Here is a 20,424-nt window from a genome sequence, read left to right as displayed (position 1 = left end):
GTCGCGGTTACTAAGGGGTATTGGCAGGCGCCAGTGTGGAGCGGCTCCGAAATCCCCGTAAAGCTCGCAGGCGCTCATCCCACCAGACCGGGACGTCGCCTCCGCGAACGCCTCGGAGGCGGAAGAGACGCCGGAGGCAGGTGCGGCTGGAAACAGTTTGCCTGAGGAGTTAAGAGTTTCCTCTGTCCCAAACTTCAAATTTCGATAGGGGCGTCAGAGCTCGTTCTTCATTCTTTTCTAGCCCTGTTACAGCACTTACCAGTTATTCCCTCTGGTGACTGTCATCTTAGCCGTTAGTAATGTTTTCATGTTATGGAGAACTCATTCAGTGAGTGACTTCTCTCTGCCAGGCAGTGTCTTAAGTGCATTCATTTATCTTTTATGTAAGTGTGGTTGGTATGTAATACGATATTCATTTCTGGCATATAATATAGTGATTGGACACTATATTATACCTTACACTGTGACCACCACACTAAATCTAGGAATCATCTGTCACTGAAAACTTATCACAATATTATTGACTATATTTCCTTTTACCTTTTTCACCTATCCTCCCTCCCCTTTCCCTCTGGCAGTCATCAATTTGATCCCATTTCCTGTGAGTCTGCTTTTGTTTTGTTTGTTTTATTTTTTAGATTACACCTATAAGTGAAATACTGTATTTGTCTTTCTGTGACCTTCTAGGTTCGGCCATGTTGTTGCAAATGACAAGATTTCATTCTTTTTTAATTTTTTAATATTTTTTTGAAATGCCAGATGGCAGAATTTTATGGTTTTATAAACCCAAATACAATGTGCACATAAGCTGTCTTCTATTCATTTTCTTGGCTGAGTAGCCTGACTTTGGGATTGGTGACTCCCATGAGCCCCTGGGCTGCTCTTTCCACAGTGGCTTTTCGGGTGGTGAGTAGTCTCTGCACAGTAAGATTTGGTGGACAGGGGAAGCACTTCAAGCTCCTTGATGCTGTGGACCAGTGACTTTCAATAGCCACTAGGCAGCATGTGCTTTGTTTTCTTGTTGCTCCCATAACCAATGCTGGGCCTCAAGATCTGGCCTTTAAATCTTTTTCAGGCCCTATTGTCAGTGTCTCTGAGTTTTTGCCAGTTAGTTATGCTTAATTTTGACATATCAGACTGACTAGTGCTGGATGAACTTCTTGGTCCTCTTATTGATGATCTTGGGTTTCACCAGGGGTCTGAGAGCAGCCATGAGGCAGTAGAAGATGGCTGCCACCTTCGTAAGCAGCTCTGAAGAAGAGAGCTCATTCATTTTATTGTTGAGTAGTACTCCATCATGTGTGAGTAGCACATCTTCTCAATGTCCATTTAGACCCCTAATAGCCCTGTCAGATGAAAAAAAGTAAGGAATTTACCCAAGGCCAGATAACAGGTATCAGAAGCTGATTTAGAAGCCAGGTTTTTGTAAACTTCAAAACCCATAGTATGTAATAGTAGTCTAGATTTTTATTAATTTACTTTTTTCCCCACAAAAATTTTTGAGCATCAACATTCTCCAGAGCTCTACTAAGGCATAGAGGGTGATCAAGGCAGACCTATTTTCTACTCTCATGAAATTCCTATTCTGTCTACCAAGAGCCGTCACATGATAGGATTGTACTATACTATACTCTATGACATTGTACCATTTGTTTTTTTTACCCCATAACCCCCCCATAAGTGTCCAAATGATTGAACAGACATTTGTTGAGTGCTTACTATGTAGCAGTCACTGGGGATATTTTGTTGAACAAAAATGTCAAAATACCTGTCTTGACACCTGGTAATTATCACTAAATAATATTAGATGAGGTTTCCTCATTTCTGTGAAGCAGTCCACTCTGATGCCCCTGTAGCTTTTGGCTGTTCATGTTTTCTAACTTTTCATGTTTCAAGACCCAACTCTAATGTCACCTGCTCTGTGGAACCTTCCTTCATCCTTATGTTTTTCTTCTCTATGGCATTATGTTTGTGGTTCAGTTTAAGTCAATAAACACTCATTGAGCCTAGTCAACAGCTGTATGAGGTGCTGGGGATGAGGAGACATAGGATCCAGGCCTGGCCATAGGGGGGCTCACAGCCTGGGTTAGGGGTGTTTGGAGTGGGGCACAGGCAGTTAAGCAGACCATTATAATATGCTGGGGCATCATGCCTCCATTAAGAGGTGGGCCTGAGGTGGTAGAACAAAGAAGAGTCAGCCTGAGGAATGAACATCTTCATGATGTAGGCAAAGTAGAGGAGCAGAAGAGTATGATAGGCCAAAGGAATGGGACAAGCAAATGTGTGCGGATGAGAAGCATTTGTGTGCATGTGTGTGTGTTTGGAGCTAGCATTGAGATTAGCTGCTTCAAGTTTAAGATAGAGACCAGAAGTAGTTGAAGCTAACCAGGCAGATAGCCTCTAAGTCTGGAACTTGGACCTTCTTTTTCCACCATCCAGATAAAGTTCATATTTCTCTTTAAGTTACTTTCTAAGCAATGTAACCTGGAGGGGATATGCCCTTGCTAGACTAGACCATTAGTTGTAAATCCCCACCTTCTCACCTAGTATTCCTCATAGGGAACTGGAATTTCTATGATTAGTTGTGTGCAGGTCTGTATGTCCCCCATGAGCTGAGTCTGATTTATTCTTTGTGTTACATGCATAGCAAATATCTTTTTCCAAGATTCTATCATATTTTTCATTGTTGTCTTTGCTACTGTTTCTGTGCATAAAATTTATTGTGCATAAATGACTATATAAACTGACCCTTTCCTTACTGATTTGCCATTTGCACGTCTTACTTAAGCACTCTAGCCCCACCCCACTGTCATAAAATGATTCTCCTCTTCCACCTTCCCATCTATATGTCTCTGTCTCTGTCTCTACATCTGTATCAACCTACTTCTTGGCTTTTTAGTCCTGTGGTATTTTTTAGGCCCTATGTGAGACATTTTGGAGTAGAAGGTTGATAATGGAATATAATTAATGAGAAAGGTCAAGAGCTCTGAATGGCAGGCTAAGGAGTATAATATTTATTTTACAGGTGAAGAAACAACAAAAAAAGAAAGTCAAGGGACTTTTCCTAAGATCAAAGATCAAGTAAGTATACAGACAAGAAGCAAGGTTCCTATATTACATAAGTTACTAAGCCTTCTCCAACAGTCATCATCTCTAGCATTTCCCAGCCAGCTAGTCATTCATTCATTCATTCACTAATCTTGCATACAGGTATGGTTGGTCACAAGAGAGATTTCCTAAAAGACAGATTGACTGAGTAGCTGTTGCTCTTTCCCCATTTACCCATCTACCCATTCATTTTCCCAACACATTTTTAGTGAGTTCTAGGCTCTATACTAAGCTCTGGGATTACATAGATAAATAAGGTATCATAGTCCCCATAGCAAATGGGAAATTGGAAAGAGGAGCAAACAATTATAATTAAGTACTACACTAGGAGAAGTAGGGGTTGTTATGGGGACACACAGGAGGAGCCTCCAGTCCTTTTCGGGTGGTCAAGGATTAGAAAATTCAGAGTGTCCTATGTTGGACCAAAGAAGATGTCAACATCACTCATTTATTCCACAAATAATTGTGGTATTTATTATGTGCCACTGCTGTGTTAGGAGCTGCGAACAAAGAAATGAACACCATAGATGCTGTCTTTCTTCTGGAGCTTAGAATCTAATTAGGGAGCTTAGAAATATATATATAAAAACTCTTGGACCCTGGGAATATCACTGTATCTTTATCTTCATTTGGCTTCCATACATTTATTGGGTGTTTCCAATGAGCATTCCAAGGGTGGAAGAGAGACAGTGAATTGGACGTGGGTCCAGACACAGAGGTTCATAGACCACTGGAGGAGCCCCCTTAAGGTTGTTATTGGTAGTAACTGGAGGAGGTAGAAAGGCTCCATCCCTGACAGATGCAGAACAGATTCTCCAGGGTTTAGCTACAGCAGCAACCTTACTCCACAGGAAGGTCCAGTGAAGGCTTTGTGGAAGAGGTGGCATCTGGACTGGGTCTCAAAGGAAGCTTTTTTTTCTATTTTTTTTTTATGGCACAGATTTTAATCCTCATTTTATATGTGAGAAAGCTAGGGCACAAAGAGATGAACTGATTTGCTCAAGGTTACTCAGTTTATTGATAGAAACTAGGCTCAGATTAAAGCCTCCTCTCTCCAAAATTCTTGTTCTTCCTATTGCACACTCTACTTTTCACAGTTGTCACTTGCAGGAAACATTTCCTCAGGACACTGGATCCCACCTTTCCCCTCTGCTCCTTCCTTTTACTGCATCTCTTCCCAGACCCTCTGTCCCAGGCCCCACCTTCCTCCTGTGGCTTCCCTTCCGCTGGCCAGCGGCTTCCAGGTTCCCAAACCTCTGCCACCTCAGGTTGTCTGAAGCTGTCCCAAAGCAGATTTGGGAATGGCTAGATCCCTTAAATGAAAAATCTCAAATCCCCAAGAGCTTATGGTTTTAGAAATTTATATCTCTTGTTAGAGATTTATTCCTAAAGAAATAAATTTGAGCTGAATCTTAAAGGATGAAAGGAACCAGATGAACGAGATCTGCTATTTGGGCCAAAGGAACCCTAAGAACAAAGGCAGGCGAAACTGAATGTGAGTGGTATGTCTTAGGGACGGAAAGTGATGCTGTGAGCCTCGTGGGTAGGGCAGACTGGAGCTGGAAGGGTTAGGAACTAGGCCTCTGGGAGCCTTGAAGACTAGGCTCAAATATTTGCCTTCCTGCTCAGTGGGAATCCAATCAGAAGACTGTTGCAGTATTTGGGGGGGGGGGGGGGGGGTTGGGTAGAAGCAGAGGGGATGAAAGTTTAATGAAAGCAGGGAGAGACATTGAACAGTATTTCTAAGCTGGAATTTCTGTGACTCCGTGACTGGTTAATGGAATACCATTTCACATAGCATTATTTTTGTCAGATTGGTCTTCCTAAAGCACAGCCTGGGTCATGGTTCTTCCCAGCTCAGGTATCATCCACAGCTCTGGGTTACTTACAAGGTGAAACTTGAGCTCCTAGCCTGGCACTGAAGGCCCTTCAGGAGCAGACACCATCCTTCCTTTCTAGCCTTATTGTCCGAGACTCCCAGACACAGATCCCCTTCCTAGGTCAGGTTGTTTCTTCACTGCACCAGACATGCCTACCACCATGTGCTGTGGTCTTTCTGTTTAAAATGCTTATCTTTCTATCAGGAAACTCAACTCATCCCTCAAATCCTACTTACCCAGTTCAAATTTCATTATTTGTCTATCATCTCGCCTAAAATGTGAGTCCCCTCTTTCCTGAACTCTGCTAAAACAAAGAGCATTACCAGTGAGCACTTAATATGTACAAGGCACCAGCATTCTAACTTGATCCTTTTATCTCTGTATTAAGGTAGGTGTTATCCACATTTTATAGGTGAGAAGCAGGCTTAGAGGGATAGAGTAACATTCCCACTCACAGAGCAAGAGAAATCAGAGCCAGCATTCAAACCATATCTGCCCAAGCCTGAAGGTAACGCTCATGCTAGTGTTCCACTGGGTTAGGATTAGTTTGAACCAAAAAATCCAAGGCCTTGTCTCTTTCTCCACGTAAGGGCCAGCCCATGTCTAGAGCAGGGAAGTGGACCTCTAGTCCCTCAGAGGTGGGGTGTGTGTGTTGTGTGGTGGCCCTGGGGGGGCGTTGCAAGCCACGTTGGGATGAGAGAGCAATGCCGCACCTTCTCACTCTTCTGCTTCTTCTTTTTCTTGCTTGACTCTCAGGGAGATGTCCTCCTCGGGAGTCTATAAGCTGGACGACGGGAAGCCTTTCCTGAACAACTGCTTTCCAGCCAAAAATCTGCTTCGAACATCAGAGGAAGGTCAGGTGCCTTAAGTTGTTTTCTTTGCCTCACAGGTCCCTGCTGCTTTAGAATGTGTCTCACACCCATGTTTTATTCTCCATCCACGTGACTTGTATCTACACTCAATCCTATCCCTTCTGGTCCTTCTTCCCCCAGCAGCCTCGGGGAGCCTTCTAAAGCATGTGTCTAACCATTGTGTTCCCTTCCGCTCAGTGACTTCTCGTTGCTGGATCCTTCTTCACCTGCTGTTCTGTCTTCAGAGTCTAACCTCCCCTTACCCTGTGTACAACCCTATCCCTTTATTTATGCCCCCGTTCCACGGTGCTCTCATTTCACATAACTTTTTTTTTATTTGCCCAGGACGTTTCAGCCCTCCTTCCGGTTATCCTAACTCTTCCCACCCCCCAAAGCCCAGGTCCTCTCCCACCTCCCCCACACGCCTAGCTGCTCCAGCCCCCAGGGCCCCTTCTCTCTTATGAGCCATCTTCCTCTCTCGATTTCCGACTTGGTTATATTCCACCAAACTCCTAAATAAAGTGGCTTAAACTTGACTCTGCTAGGTAGTTTTTCAGACTTTTATCCAGTTAAAAACTCTTCTGCAGCAGGGACTCCTCACAGCGCTGAGCACAGCCTGCAGGTGGAACATGCTGAAGACGTACGGGTCCGCGGGACTGGATTTGTTGCTTTCAGAAAGTGGAGCAAGGGAGAGTACCCTTGTTTACTCGAGATGAAGTGACTTGCTGGTCACGCTGTACATTGCATTTTGGAGGCATTATCTCCTCCAGTCTGTCCTCCTCTCTTCTCCAGAGTGATTTCATTTTTTCCCTAGAGACCTTCTCTGGCAGCCTACCTATTTAAAACCCTCCCATGCAACTCTCAGTATGAATTCATGAGTTCATACCCATACCCCGTCACACACACAGATGGACAGGGGGAGAAATAAACGAAGTCGTGTGTGTCTGCATGTGTTAGTGTATATGGGTGTATTTCCCGGTCCGCTGAGGACAATGGTGTGTCAGTCGTACAGGGTATACTGGCGCATAGATTTCAGTTTCTACATACTGTTCTCCAATCAAAGAAGCCAGGGCTTGAAAGAGAAAAAGTTGGTACTAGGCCTGGGACAAGAAAAATACAAATTGAGCCTAGAACATCATGTTGTGCCAGAAAGTACAGAAGTGCTCAGAAAAATGGTGGGTACATGGCAAAAAGACATAGGAGCCAACCTGAAGGAGCTCCCTGTAGCCAGAGCTGGGACAATCTGAGCAACAAAACACATAAAGGTAGACTTGAGTTATGAACCACTGAATAAATACCCATGCGCCCATAATTATAGATACATAATTATTATTTATAATTATAATACTGTTATTTATAATTATATTGCTTATGACTATTAATTTAATAAATAACTAGTTGTTTTCATATACATACATATGTGTGTATATATAGACATGCAAATACACACACATACACACATATATATACACATTACATATTTCAAGGAACTGACATAAAATGATGGTCTGGCAAGTCTGAAATCTGTAGGGCAGGCAGGCTGGACACTTAGGGAAGAGCTGATGCTGCAGTCTTAAGGCAAAATTCTTTTTCCTCTGGGAAACTTCAGGTTTAGCTTTTAAGGTCTTTCAACTGAATGGATTATGGACATTATTGGGTATGGGCTCCTTTACTTAAAGTCAACTGACTGTGTAGGTGTTAGCCACATGTACAAAATACCTCCGCAGGAACACCTGGATTAGTGTTTGATTAAATAAATCCTTTCATACCCTAGCCAAGTTGACACTAAATTTCACCATCACAGATGCTAGAATTAGTGGGTCAAAGTATGATGAGAAACATATATTTGTATAGTATCAAGGTATCTTTATTAATTACAGAGGGAAAAACACTAACTTCTCAGTAGAGAAACTAGGTCGACACCACCTTACCTGTGTGATCAAAATTAACATCACCAATAGTGATATGTTAACACCAGGTACCCTGTGTTTCAATGTGTGACAAGGGCTCACCATCTCTTCTGTGGGAGTTTTGCCAAAGTGCAGTCTTAGTCTAATCATGGGATAATATCAAACGAAATCAACTCGAGGGACATTTCACAGAATAATTGACAGGTGTTCTTCGAAAGTGTCAAGTTCACTTAAGAAAAACAAACGACTGGGGCCCTGGCTGGTGTAGCTCAGTGGATTGAGCGCGGGCCTGTGAACCAGAGTATCGCGGTTCGATTCCCAGTCAGGGCACATGCCTGGGTTGCAGGCCAGTTCCCAGCAGGGGACTCACGAGAGGCAACCACACATTGATGTTTCTCTCCCACTCTTTCTCCTTCCCTTACCCTCTCTCTAAAAATAAATAAATAAAATATTTAAAAAAAAAAGAAAAACAAAAGACTGAAGAACTTTTACAGAACTGTCATGTCTAAGAAGACATGACAACTGAATGAAATACGAGATCCTGGATTGGATCCTAGGACAGAAGGAGGACATTAGTGAGAAAACTGGCAAAATTTGAAGAAGCGCTATAGATTAGTTACTAATCTATCCCAGTGTTAATTTCTTGGTTTCAATCATTGTATTATGATTATATAAGACATTAGGGAAACTGGATGAAAACTGTACAAGAACTCTGTACTATTTTTACAACTTTTCTGAAGATCTAAAATTATCTCAAAATGAAAAATTATGAGGCGGAAAAAGCCCTTCCCATGGATACTGTGCTGCTATGAGCCGGCCCCCTTACAACCCTTGCTCCTCACTGCAGTCCTCCAGACCCTTTCTAATCTGGCTCTGCTGGCGCCCCAGCCTCACTTCTCTTTCCTCATGTTCTCTCCAGACATACTCTGGGCCTTTTCTTACAGGTGTGTTGGGCCTTTTGGCCCCAACTTAGCCTGGAGTCTCCAGGAGTCAGGACTGTTGGGATACAGGACAAAAGTCCATGCCCCAGATGAGGGCAGCCTTGGGAAAGGGGGTGCCCGGACTGCCAGGCTCAAAGGGCAATGGGGACTTGCTCACACCAGACATAGGGTGGGAGCTGCATCCAAGAGGCAGGATAGGCAGCACTGGTCAGGTGAGCCAGGGCAAGCCCTGCAGGCCAGGAGCCAGTGGGCTGCACAGGCAGAGAGCCACTGGTCAGAAGCAGCAAGCTGGTTCCTGTAGCTCTGTGCTGGTTTTCTGTGTGGTCCCAATCTTTCACATCTCTGGGTACTTGTGCTCTTCCCTCTGCTTGGGCAGCCTGGTGTTTTCGTCTCCACCTAATCAACTTTCAACATTCTGTAGGGGACCGGTTTGTTTTGGTCTGGCAAATGTGACTCAGTTCTGTATGGAAAACCTACAGAAGCGAGGTGGTAGGCAGGAGCCAGACCTTCAAACCGAGTTTTCCCGTGGGAATCAGGCTTAGAAAATGCATACAGACTGTCATGGCTTGCTCTTGCTAAAACTCCATCACCCTGGTCTAAAACAACAAATGTGTATTGTCTATCTTCAATGTAATTTCCAAAGCCTGTGTGAAGTTTCCCAAGGACAGAGCTAATCAGCTCATCACCATTCCCCTCTGCATGTTATTTTCATTTCCTTGATTGTACCCAAAATGTAGACAATAATATTCCATGTAATAGATAATAAATCCTTCTTTGATATAAGACCCAAGAAAAACAATAAAAGCCTGTCTAGGCAAGGGTTGGGGCGCTCTCTTGAGAGAGTGGCTGAGGCATTCATAGGCACTCTCCCCTTGAGAGAGTGGGCATGCTGTCCCCTTTTTCTCCACAGGATTGCTGTCACCTGTGCATTTATTCTCATCCTTAGTCACAACAGGTGGACTCTGCTGGCCGGAGTTTGCCACACTTTCAACTTAGATCTAGCTCATCCCTTAGGCTGGTAGCTCCCACTCTGGGCTTTCACAGCACCCTTTATGTTTTTGAGCTCTGATGCGGACACCGGCAAGCAGTGTCTGCTGCATTGTGGATGAGAGGAGACAAATTCACATGGACTACTGAGTCCCGTGGAGGAAAAGGAACAGCATGGCCACTCTCTCAAGGGGAGAGTGCCTCAACCCTTGCCTTGAGAAGCTTTTATTGCTTTTCTGGGCACATTACACGATGGTCTTCATTTACTATGCACAGGTTCACTTTAGATGGTTACCTTTTACAGAAAACAAAGGAAAGAATGTTGCTAATTCAAAGAGAAGGATGTTGTAGACCAAGGGCAAAAGTGGTTGAACTGGTTACACTCGATACAGGGGAGGTTTAGCACAAACTTTAGGAAGTTGCAGTAAGCACTTTCTGCCTCAATTCAGGGTGAGGGAGTTTTAGCAAAAGCAAGTCTTAAAGAGGCCTAGGTACGATGCAGGCCTGATTCCCCACGGGAGAACCTATCCATGGGCATGGGTCCTGTGCATCAGACCTCACTTTCCACTGGAACCTGGGCCCACGCCATACAGAATGGTCTCCTATAAGCTCCTTTGAGTCAGGACCTCCATCTTACTCATCTCCAGAGCCCCAGGTCCCAGCACAAAGTAGATGCTCAGGTAAAGCCTGAATGGATGATTGTGGGCAGAGACTGTGGCTCAGGGTTCATTCAGCAACACTCACAGTATGGTAAGCTTATTGTAAGCCTTGAGAATACTGACATGAATGAATCAAAGTCTGTGCTCTTTGAAGCTGCCATTCTAGAGAGCAAGAAAGACAGTAAATAAGTGAATGAATAAAATAATTACAGGTTGCAATAAATGCCTTGCAATTAAAAAATTGCCAATGGAGAAAACATTCTAGAATGTTATCATGATTTTTTAAGTGATTTTACTAGTAAACTTTATCTTCTTTTGTTTACATACATTTTCTAGTTCTTTCTGTAGTGAACTTGAGTTACTGGGTTTTTAAAAAAGTGACAGTGTCCTATCATTTTCCTATCCTGAGCCTTTGAAGCAGTCTTTCTCCTGTAGAAATGGTGGGATCCTGGATAAGGTGGAAGATGGAGCCGGTTGAGCTGACGTCATACATTTACCCAAGACATGACAAATGGGGTGGCAACTGGCTGGTATGGAAGGGTCATCAGCCCTGCTGAGGGGAGTCACTAGAGGTTTTACAAAACAGGAAATACTTGATCAGGGGGCTTAAAGAACAATTACAGTTTAGAGGCAAAAATGTAGAGGAAAGAAATTAGCAAGTCATTTCACGTCTTTGAGTCTTAAACTTTTCATCTGTGAAATGGGGCAGTACCATATCTTTACTGGGTTCAGGGCCAATTAATTGAGATAGTTATGTAGACATTTCCTGCCTTCCACCCACAAACCCATCACCAGCAGCGGCACAGTGTCTGGTGCATAGAAGATAATAAGAGGCCCTGGCTGGTATAGCTCAGTGGATTGAGTGCAGGCCTGCAAACCGCACAATTGCGGTTCGATTCCCAGTCAGGGTATGTGCCTGGGTTGCAGGCCAGTTCCCAGCAGGGGACTCATGAGAGACAACCATACATTGATATTTCTCTCCTCCTCTTCCCCTCTAAAGATAAATAAATAAAATCTTTAAAAAAAAGAAGATAATGAGAAGGTATATTTTGGTTTGGCTTTGAAAGAGTTTGTTCCTCACTGTTCTGATCTCCTCCACAGGCCGAGGACATTGGTTAGTGGCTCGGAAAGGCAACCTCAGAAAGAAGTCCAAGCGTATGATTGAGGCACCAGCTGAAGTTCAGGAAAGCCAGAAGATTTCCTTTGATGCCGGAGCAAAGAAACGAACTCGATGGAAAAACCAAGTGGACATTCCTGGACACGTGCTGGACTTGAATTTTCTGGTGAGAGTAAATGCATCTTGGAATGGCTGGAGATATCAGCCGATGGCTGTCCTGGTCGCTCCACTCTGGTACAACCACCCCGGACCCACCCCAAACTACTGGCAAATTGAGTGGCAACTTGAGTCCAGGCAGGAGGATGAAGGGACCCACAGCTCTCTCTGTGTGTGAAGCTTTCTTCACATTCTCCTTGCAAGATAGATATTATCATCCCGGTAATGTCACTGCTCTTGTGCAGATGGAAAACTGGGGCCCCAAGTGTTCCTTGGCTTTGGCCAAGGTCAATTATGGCAGGTAATTAGAACTCTGGTCTACTTGGGATTAGAACTATTCTGAATGAGAACTCTGGCCTCTCCCAAGCCTGTGCCTTTACATTATATCAGGTAAAAATTCTTAATTGAGTTGGGGAAGCAAATGAGTAAATCAGGGAGAATGGTAAATTGAAGATCCGTTCCTGCACCTGTAAGGGTGTAGAGACTCCTGCTCCACTCTGGGGAGACCGCTCTAGGGGCAGGGGGGATGAGAAAGCTCTACATGCCTCAACCTTTGTCCTTGGGGTGCAGTGTCTGGCTGAAGGCCAGGAGAGCCAAGCAGATATTACCCAGTGCCAGGGCCACGCTTTAGAGAGTGGAGTGGGATGACTGTGTTGAAGACCAGCCAGTAATTTTACATCTGCTCCATGGGATGCCTCGGTGGCTTTGCAAAGAAAGACACATTTTGTAAGCCAAGTTAATGTGCAGTCCAGTCCTCATAGCTCCCCACGAAGAACTCTCTGGCAGCCTACTTTGTTCCCAGGCTCGCTTGTGGTTCCCCAGAGATGGGTTTCTGCACAGATCAGATGTTGAAAGAGGGCTTTGAGGGGACAGCTGGTGGCATCTTACAGGTGGTGAGCTGTAAGCTTTTTGAGGAGTCCTGTGGCATGTCTTTCATGATTTTATTCAGTCCTCCTTGGGGGTCAGGAGGACTGAAACGACAGTACCGAGGAGGGGGGGAAACACTTCCCACTGCAGCCCTCTTTTCCCCTGTGTTTCCAGCAACACACACAGTCCCACATTAACTGAGATGGCTTGTTATCCGTGTTGCCACTTTGGGTAGTAGAAGCAGCAAGGATGTGTTTCAGATAATGGGATACCCGCCTATTACATAGTTCCACTTGAATGTCTCACTGGCACCTCATGTTGACTTACTACACCAATATCCTTACTCCAGGTCCCAAAACGTACCTCTTTTCTAGGGTTTACTGTACTGTTTCTGTGATGGCACCATTATCTACCCAGTCACAAAGCCAGCGAGCTGGGGTTATGCCTGACACTTGCCTCTCCCTCACTGCCCCCACCCCCACCATGGCCAAGCCCTGAGACTTTCACTTAGTAGTTGTCAAATCTGTATTCGTCTCATCTCCACTGGCACTACCTCAGTCAGGGCTACCATCATCTTTTATTGGACTAATTAATTCAGTGACTTCCTAACTAGTTTAAACCAACTAGGAGTTTTTACTTCATGAAAAAAGAATCCAGAGGCATTGTTATTCCACAGTAGGTTAATTAACTGGCTAAATGACATCTCCCTAGATCCAGGCTCGCGACCTTCCTGCTCTTGCAGCCTGAGCATGTTAACCTGCCTGCTTGGGCTCGTTGCCTTCAGGGTCCCAAGATGGCTGCATCAGCCCTGGTCGTCGCATGTCAAGGAAAATATGCAGAGGGAAAAAGAGGGATTGCCTGTCACTGTCTTAGGTCTATTTTCAAAAGTAAGAAAAAGCTCCCCACAACTGGCCTCTCACCCCCCAGCAGCCAGTATTTTTTTGGTCAGACAGAGATGACATGTCCCAACAGTTATTGGCCAGGGGAATGTGACCTCTGTGACTGGATGAGACAAGCCAGGATGTATGCCTTGGAGCTGGAGCTTAAGGACTTGACCACTCAGAGAAATGTGAATACTATCAGGGTTCTTTAGCAAGGAATAAGCTGAGAAGTAGCTCTAGGGAAGGCAATTAACAATGTCTGGTAGGTTGGGCTCTCCCCTGCCAAAAACCCTCTGACAGCTTTCCGTTGACTGGAGGGTAAAATCCACACCCTTCACAGAGCCGTCATGGGCCCAAATGATCTAATGACCGCCTCTCTTGCCTTACCTTGTTTGTCATCCTTTCAAAAGTACCTTGCTTTTTCCTGTCTTGATAGCTTTCACAGCCCCCCACCACCCGCTCCCATGGGACCAATTCCTACTTAACTCTCAGGTCTCAGCTGAAATATTACTTCTTCAAGTCAGTATTTTCTCACGCCCAGACTAAGATTAGGACTTCTTATGTTGTCACCCTTAGCATCTTGAATTTCTCATTTAAATTATTTATTGCATTATAAAAACTTGCTTACTACTTGGCTTCCATGCATCTGTAAGTTGTATGAAGACATGGAATCGTTCTGTTTTCTCTTCATTATCTTCCCAATGCCTTGTTCCATGTCTAAACATAAAAGACACCATAAATAAGTGATTAGCAGGACAAAAAGTAAGGATCTGTTACACTGAAGTAGCAGCTCCAAAGCTGAAATTTTCTCCCCACACTTTAGTTATGAGGGGCAACATATGGTGGTCAAAAGAGCACAGAGTTGAGTGGTTACAGATTTGGATTCAAATCATAGATCTCTCGCTTACCAGCAATAGGACATCAGGCAAGGCATTTTAGCCTTATTTTTTTCACTTTAAAGGGGAGATAATAATCGTTAGGATAAAAAGAAAGTTTGTTGATATATTTAGCATAATGCATGGCCCAGTGTAGTGCTTAGCAAATATTTGGTGAATGAGTAGAAGAATGAATGAATGAACAAATTATAACAAATGTATAAGATTGGTTAAGCCCCAGAAATACAGGTTTTTAGAGCCAGATAGAGGAAGTGGGGCCCAAAAAGGCAGACAAGGAACAGAGAGGAATGAGTCCTCCTAAGAACCCTGTAAAGCCAATGTTACTCTCCCCGTCTTACAGATGGGAAGCTGAGAGGTAGCTTGGTTCTGAACAGCTTCAAAGCCCACACCCTTCCCACTGTACCAGGTTGCCTTCCTCAACAGGGAGTCATTTGTTGTCTTGGCCAACTATATAAACTTTGTTGGGGCCTTGAGAGTTGGTTCTCTGCACTGTATTCCAGCTGAAGCACCATTGTGTGAGGAAGCCATCAGACCTGTGCACGATCAATGTGAGTGGCCTGAAGTTCTCCAAGGTAAGGCCAGCCAGCAGAAGTGGAATCAGGATGAGTCAGACCTGGGGTGGCTCCTGGCTCTCTATCCATGGGACCTTCAGAGTCCCTGGGGAATGGGAATTTTGTCACAAAGGAGGGGGTGGGTCACACAAGGACTCATTGGGTGGAGGCAACATTAAGACACAATCTTTTGTTCTAAATTTGGTATTGCTATTATTCCATGTGAGGTGAATTAAAGGAACTAGCCTTGTGGAAGTAGGTTTGAATTGCTGTAGAAATTTGTTGGCATGTACTTATGTGACAGAGTTCCTATCAAAAGAACCTGCAGGAGAAATTTCTGTCGGGTGTTAGTGCCAGAAGTTACTGCTTCTCTCAAGATGCTGGTTTGTTCTTAACGTATAGACGCTGTGACTCATGTAATAAGTCATGTTCCTTTCTTTGCATTACTGATAGGCAGGCACCTCAGAGCTGAATGTGTGGCCTCCCATTAGCCATTGTATTTGGATATGCCATAATACAGGATATTATGGCACATATTTTTGGTTTGTAGGCCTTCTTCTGGCATATGAAGAACGATTGCTTGTGTAATACTCTACAGCAATTAAAGTGAGTGAGCTAGAGCTACATGTACAACACAAGTAAATCTCAAAACCAGTTTTGAGTAACAAAGGCAAGTCGCAGAATACAATATGCTGCATTTAATATAGTTTTTAAAATGTGTAAATGATACTATATGTGTTTCATGGGCACATATATGTAATATAAGTATGAGAATGATAATCACCAATTCAGCATCACCATCATCTGTGGGAAAGAGATTGGAGAATGTGATGGGGAATGGATATGGGGGGAATCCTCTGAAATGTTTTATTTCTTTAAAGAAACTTGAAGCAAGGACAGCAAAATATTCAGATTTATATTAAAGCTGGATAGTGTTACATTTGTCTTCAGAGTATCTTTCACTACTTTTCTGAATATTCTTTCGAAATGCCTTCGCACAGGCCAAGGAAAAGGACTTCAAGCATTTTGATTCTGTGATTTACATCAATGCCTCAGAAAACCTGCTGCCTCTAGGTGAGCCTTTCCTTCCTGAGAGCTGTCTTCTGCCTCTTGGCCCGCACAGCCAGTCACTCGTGTTAGAACCTGCCTGGCAGTCCATCCATGGCTGGCCGGCATCTCTTTTTGGAGTGCAGTAAGCTGGGGGCTAGAGGGCACACAGACCTGGATTCCAACCCACAGTGGGCGCCGCCTACTTAGAACATTTCTCTATGAGCTGCTGCGTCCTCTATCTGTAAAAGGAGATAATTCCCTTGCTTTCCTTCTCCCCAAGGTAAGATGCCTGGTAGGCTCAAATGAGGTGGGTATATACAGATTAAGAGCTCCTGTTGGAGCATAAAGCCTTCTTGTTTATTCAGCAAGCCCACAGCGCCCCCTGCTGGGTGACAGGACTATGTGAATTTTTGGCTTTTAAAAATGAATGCATCCAGGTCATGTTCCGGTGAGACTTAATCCTGCAGGTAAAGAGAGCCTTGAACATATTTTAAATAGACTGCCCGTTCCTGTCTAGGCACATGTCTAAGTTGTGTGCCATGTCCCCAGTTGAGAGAGCTTGAGAGGCAACCGATCGGTGTATCTCTCACACATCAATGTTTCTCTCCCTCTCTCCCTCCCTCCCTTCCCCTCTCTCCAAAACTAAATAAATAAAATATTTTTTAAAAATAAAGTAAATAAAGACTCAGTGGTGTCTCTGAGGAGGATGGACTTACCAGACCACCGTAACACCAGGTTCACTTTGAAGGCTCTGAGTAATTCCGTGCAGTGTGCCAGCCATACCGCATGAGCAGTTCCTCTTCCGTTTGAGGACATGGAGCCCTCATAGCATTCTGAGAGGCAGTCCATGAACCATCTGTGAGCCAGTCTCTCTGCCCTCCAGCCCAGGTCCAGGACTATGAGACTCTCATTGGGTGGGCGCAGGAGCCACTCTGGCTTAGAAATGTCACTCCCCACAGGAACAAACAGCTACTGTGACACTCCATAGACATTGCACATAGAGTTCCTGTGAAGGACATGTCCAGTTATAGGAGTCGCCAGGGAAGCTCAAAATTATGGTGCCTCCTTCAGATGTTTATTGTCCGTTTATACTTTCCCCTAGTCCAGATGTGATTTTTACCACAGCAGTCCTGCCTAGTGACATAGTTGTCATACGGTTTGCTTCAGGTTACCAGGGAATAGGGCTAGAAAGTTAACCTAAGGTCCAGTTGTCATATAGAAGGGGAGAAGTGTTCTTACCTTTTGTCCAGATAGCCTAAAAGCTCCCAGTAGGTGAATGGTTAAATAAACTAGGGTATGTCTACATTGTAGAGTGTAATTCAGACATTATACAGATCTGTGTGTTTTGACAGGAATAATTCTAAGGGAAAAAGGCAAGTCATGTTACAGTGTGAATGGTATGCTTCCATTTCTGTGAAAAGAAGGGTGTTTCAGTGCACACCTGAGAGAAAGCTTGGAGATGCATGGAACTTTCCAGAGTTATCTCTGGGTATTGAGATTAAAGGAGATTATTATTTTTTCTGAGTGTTTTGTCTTGTTTTGCTTACTGTTTTAGGTGACACATTCAACTTTTTATCTTATATTTCATTGTAATGTTTTAAATGGTCTTTGGAGTTAAACAGACTTAGATCCACTTTTTGGCCCTTCACTCTCCAGAAATTCTGTTTTAGCAAATCACTCAGCCTAGCTGAGCCTTGGATGCCTCAGCAGTGGAAGGGAAATAGTACTCTCGATTTTCCAGGATTGTTAGAGATTTAGAGGTCATGCATGTAAAGCACCTTACACAGTGCCTGGCCCAACCCAGTGGGAACCCAGTAAATGACCACTGTTAATATCTTTCTCTTAAGTCTGTCACAAGCTGAAGATTCTCTTTCTCCTCCCCCTATAGAAGTATTTCACACGTTTCCGGCCTTAAAGGAACTGGACCTTGCATTTAATGGCATCAAAACAGTCTACGTGAAAAATGGAGACTTTAACTTCTTGGAAGTAAGTTGGAGGTAGGGACTATTTGGTGCTCACCTGTTTCCCTGTAAAGAATGGGTGTAGTGGTCTCTCTACTGCTTATAACTGTTGGAAAAGGCTTCTCAGGGCCTTTACAGCCAGACGCTTCAGGGCAGTCCTCTGGGGAGGGTGGTAGGGCTGGGGGTAGTGATGGGAGTATGGGTTTGCTGGTGGCGGTGGTTGTGGCAGCAATGGCACATAGATGAGAATATATTATTGCTATGGCCATGGTGCATGTTAGGGTGGCTAGTGACATGGGTTGTGAAAGAATTCACAAAGGGAAGAAAGTGCAGAGAGCAAAGTTTTAATTGTTTCCACATTCCCAAGAGAAGGGCTAGGTATGGAGAAATGCACCAGCCCTGAGGGGTGGGGGCTTCGAGTTTTTCCTCAAGGGCAAGGGGACTGGGGTGGTTGTAGAGCAGGATGTTTCAGTTGGTCTTGCACAGGCTGCAGCTTGTCTCAATGTTATCTTTGGGCTCAGGGTCCCATCCCTGTGGTCTGGCATGTCCTGTTCCTGGCATGTCCTGTTTCGTAAGTTCCCGGAGCCTCTGTGCCTTCAGGGCACTTCCAGTAATTTTTTAGTCCTGCGGATAAAGGCTCACAAAACAATTAGGGTCAGTCATGCTTTATGGGGTCCAGCTAACCCTGGCAAAGAGGGTCTGAAAGAGGGGCTTTTGTCCTATTAGTACATGGTCCTGGAAAAAAATGCCAAAGTTCATGTCTGAAGGGTCTACACAGAAAAGTGAATTTAAACAGAGTGTTAAAGGAAGGAGAGCTTGAGGGGAGATCTGGATCAAGTGGGAGTTAAGTGCTAGGTAGGTACAGCAGAGTGGACCACCTGAACTAGAGGCATTATGGACTGATTCCAGAGACTCATTCTGGTCTGAGTGAGCCAGATTGGTCGCATCGGGCTTGGATGAAGCAGGCTATAGGCCTAGTCCATAGGCCCAGAGATGAGTGTGAATTAATATAGGACTCTTGTGAGTGCTACAGCAGACTCTTGACATTTGAACATCTGCATCTGCTCTCTAAACCCCAGATTCGAAAATACAGAAAAATTAGTTTGCACTCTTGGCTTTCTGCTAAATTAAATTTCCCATAGTCATACATTTTGTACACGGCTCTTGTACTTCAAGTTATCTGTCTCTTCAACTTGCACAAAAACTTTAATGCCACTTTTCACAAAGACACAGAGCTTTTGTCACTACCTGAGAGTCACTATGTACTTGGAGAGTAGAGGACAACAGAGCTGGAGCCAGGTGTGGGTCTGGGCATCGGGCCAGGCTCCCTTGCTGAGCAGTGTCTTCCCTGCACATTGGCCTTATAGCAGAAGCATTTTCAATTCAAACTTTCGGGTTGATCCCAAAGAGTTTGTGACTTAAATTAAATAATCTGCAAATATCAGTAGTCAGCCTTTCTTCACAAAAGCCCCATTTAACCTGGTCTTGGCAGAGAGAGAGAGAGAGAGACCTTACATAGAATTAATTTTTTTTAAACTTGATGTCCTTTATATGCCAAAGTTTTAAGAAGTTTTAACTGCTTGCTTGGACCCTGGCCAGGTGGCTCCATTGTAGTATTGTCCTGTACACCAAAATATTGAGGGTTCAATTCCTGGGCAGGACACATGCCTAGGTTGTGGGTTCAGTCTCTGGTCAGGGTACGTACAAGAATACAAACAATGGATGTTTCTGTCTCACACTGATGTTCCTCTCTCCCTATCTCTCCCCTCCCCCTACCCTGCACCCCCTCTCTCCTTTCCTTCCTCTCTCAAATCAGTAAAATATATCCTCAGGTGAACATTGAAAAGGAAAAAAAAGTTATAACTGCTTGGGAAGGCAATCCTCCTATAATGGATTATGTGTCCTTGTATTTTTAAAAAATGTTTTTACGTCCTCACTTGAGAACATGCTTAGAGAGGGGGAGGGAGGGAGGGAGAGAAACATCAATCAGTTGCCTCTCACACATGCCCCAACCAGGGACCAAACCCATGACCTAGGCATGTGCCCTGACCAGAAAATCAAATCCACGACCTTTTGGTCTATGTGATGATGCTCCAACCAACTGAGCCACTCTGGCCAGGGCTGTCCTTGCATTCTGAAAGCTGTACTGAATGTAATGGACTTTCGCTCTGTGTTTTCATTATATTGAGGATTATAAGGATTTCCATGATTTGGAACAGGAGTGGTCCTCAGACTTGTCCAGGAAGCATAACTCCTAAAAGTCCAATAAAACAGAGTAAATTTGTAGCAACTGATTCAATTTTGTGCTACATTAAAAACATTTTATATTAGATTTTGGTATAGATAGTGGGAAATAGGTTCCAGATATTCTAGAGATACAGGGAGTCATTACCCTGACCTACAAGCCTGGGAGTTTTTATGACCTTCCATTTGTTCATTATTTTACTTTTTAAAAAGTAGTTATTGAGCTCCTTTGTGTCATGCATGGTGCCAGGTATCTTGTCTTCCTTACACCTACTATTTCAAACCCCTGTTTCAAGTGCCAGTGGGCTGTTGGGGAGGGGACCTGACTATAGTCTCTGACCCCACAACTGACTAGATTGGATCTA

At 44.1% G+C, this 20,424-nt stretch overlaps 1 protein-coding gene and 1 pseudogene across 1 annotated transcript in view; one reads left to right on the top strand and one right to left on the bottom strand.

The window, feature by feature from the left end:
• Nucleotides 1–27: 27 nt before the first annotated feature.
• Nucleotides 28–20,424, top strand: part of XRRA1 (X-ray radiation resistance associated 1) — a 60,029-nt gene continuing 39,632 nt past the window's right edge. The window contains exons 1-7 of the mRNA XM_053670786.1: nucleotides 28–140; nucleotides 3,026–3,081; nucleotides 5,745–5,842; nucleotides 11,438–11,619; nucleotides 14,754–14,825; nucleotides 15,806–15,878; nucleotides 17,743–17,840. Coding sequence (XP_053526761.1) covers nucleotides 5,749–5,842; nucleotides 11,438–11,619; nucleotides 14,754–14,825; nucleotides 15,806–15,878; nucleotides 17,743–17,840 — 519 coding nt within the window. The 5' untranslated portion in view covers nucleotides 28–140; nucleotides 3,026–3,081; nucleotides 5,745–5,748. The remainder of the gene's footprint in view (nucleotides 141–3,025; nucleotides 3,082–5,744; nucleotides 5,843–11,437; nucleotides 11,620–14,753; nucleotides 14,826–15,805; nucleotides 15,879–17,742; nucleotides 17,841–20,424) is intronic.
• Nucleotides 816–1,213, bottom strand: LOC128628255 (60S ribosomal protein L32-like; annotated as a pseudogene).

The sequence above is a fragment of the Artibeus jamaicensis genome, unplaced genomic scaffold (assembly GCF_021234435.1).
Source record: "Artibeus jamaicensis isolate MK-2021 breed Jamaican fruit bat unplaced genomic scaffold, CSHL_Jam_final contig_64, whole genome shotgun sequence".
Lineage (NCBI taxonomy): Eukaryota > Metazoa > Chordata > Mammalia > Chiroptera > Phyllostomidae > Artibeus > Artibeus jamaicensis.
This window is presented reverse-complemented; position numbering and strand designations above follow the sequence as displayed.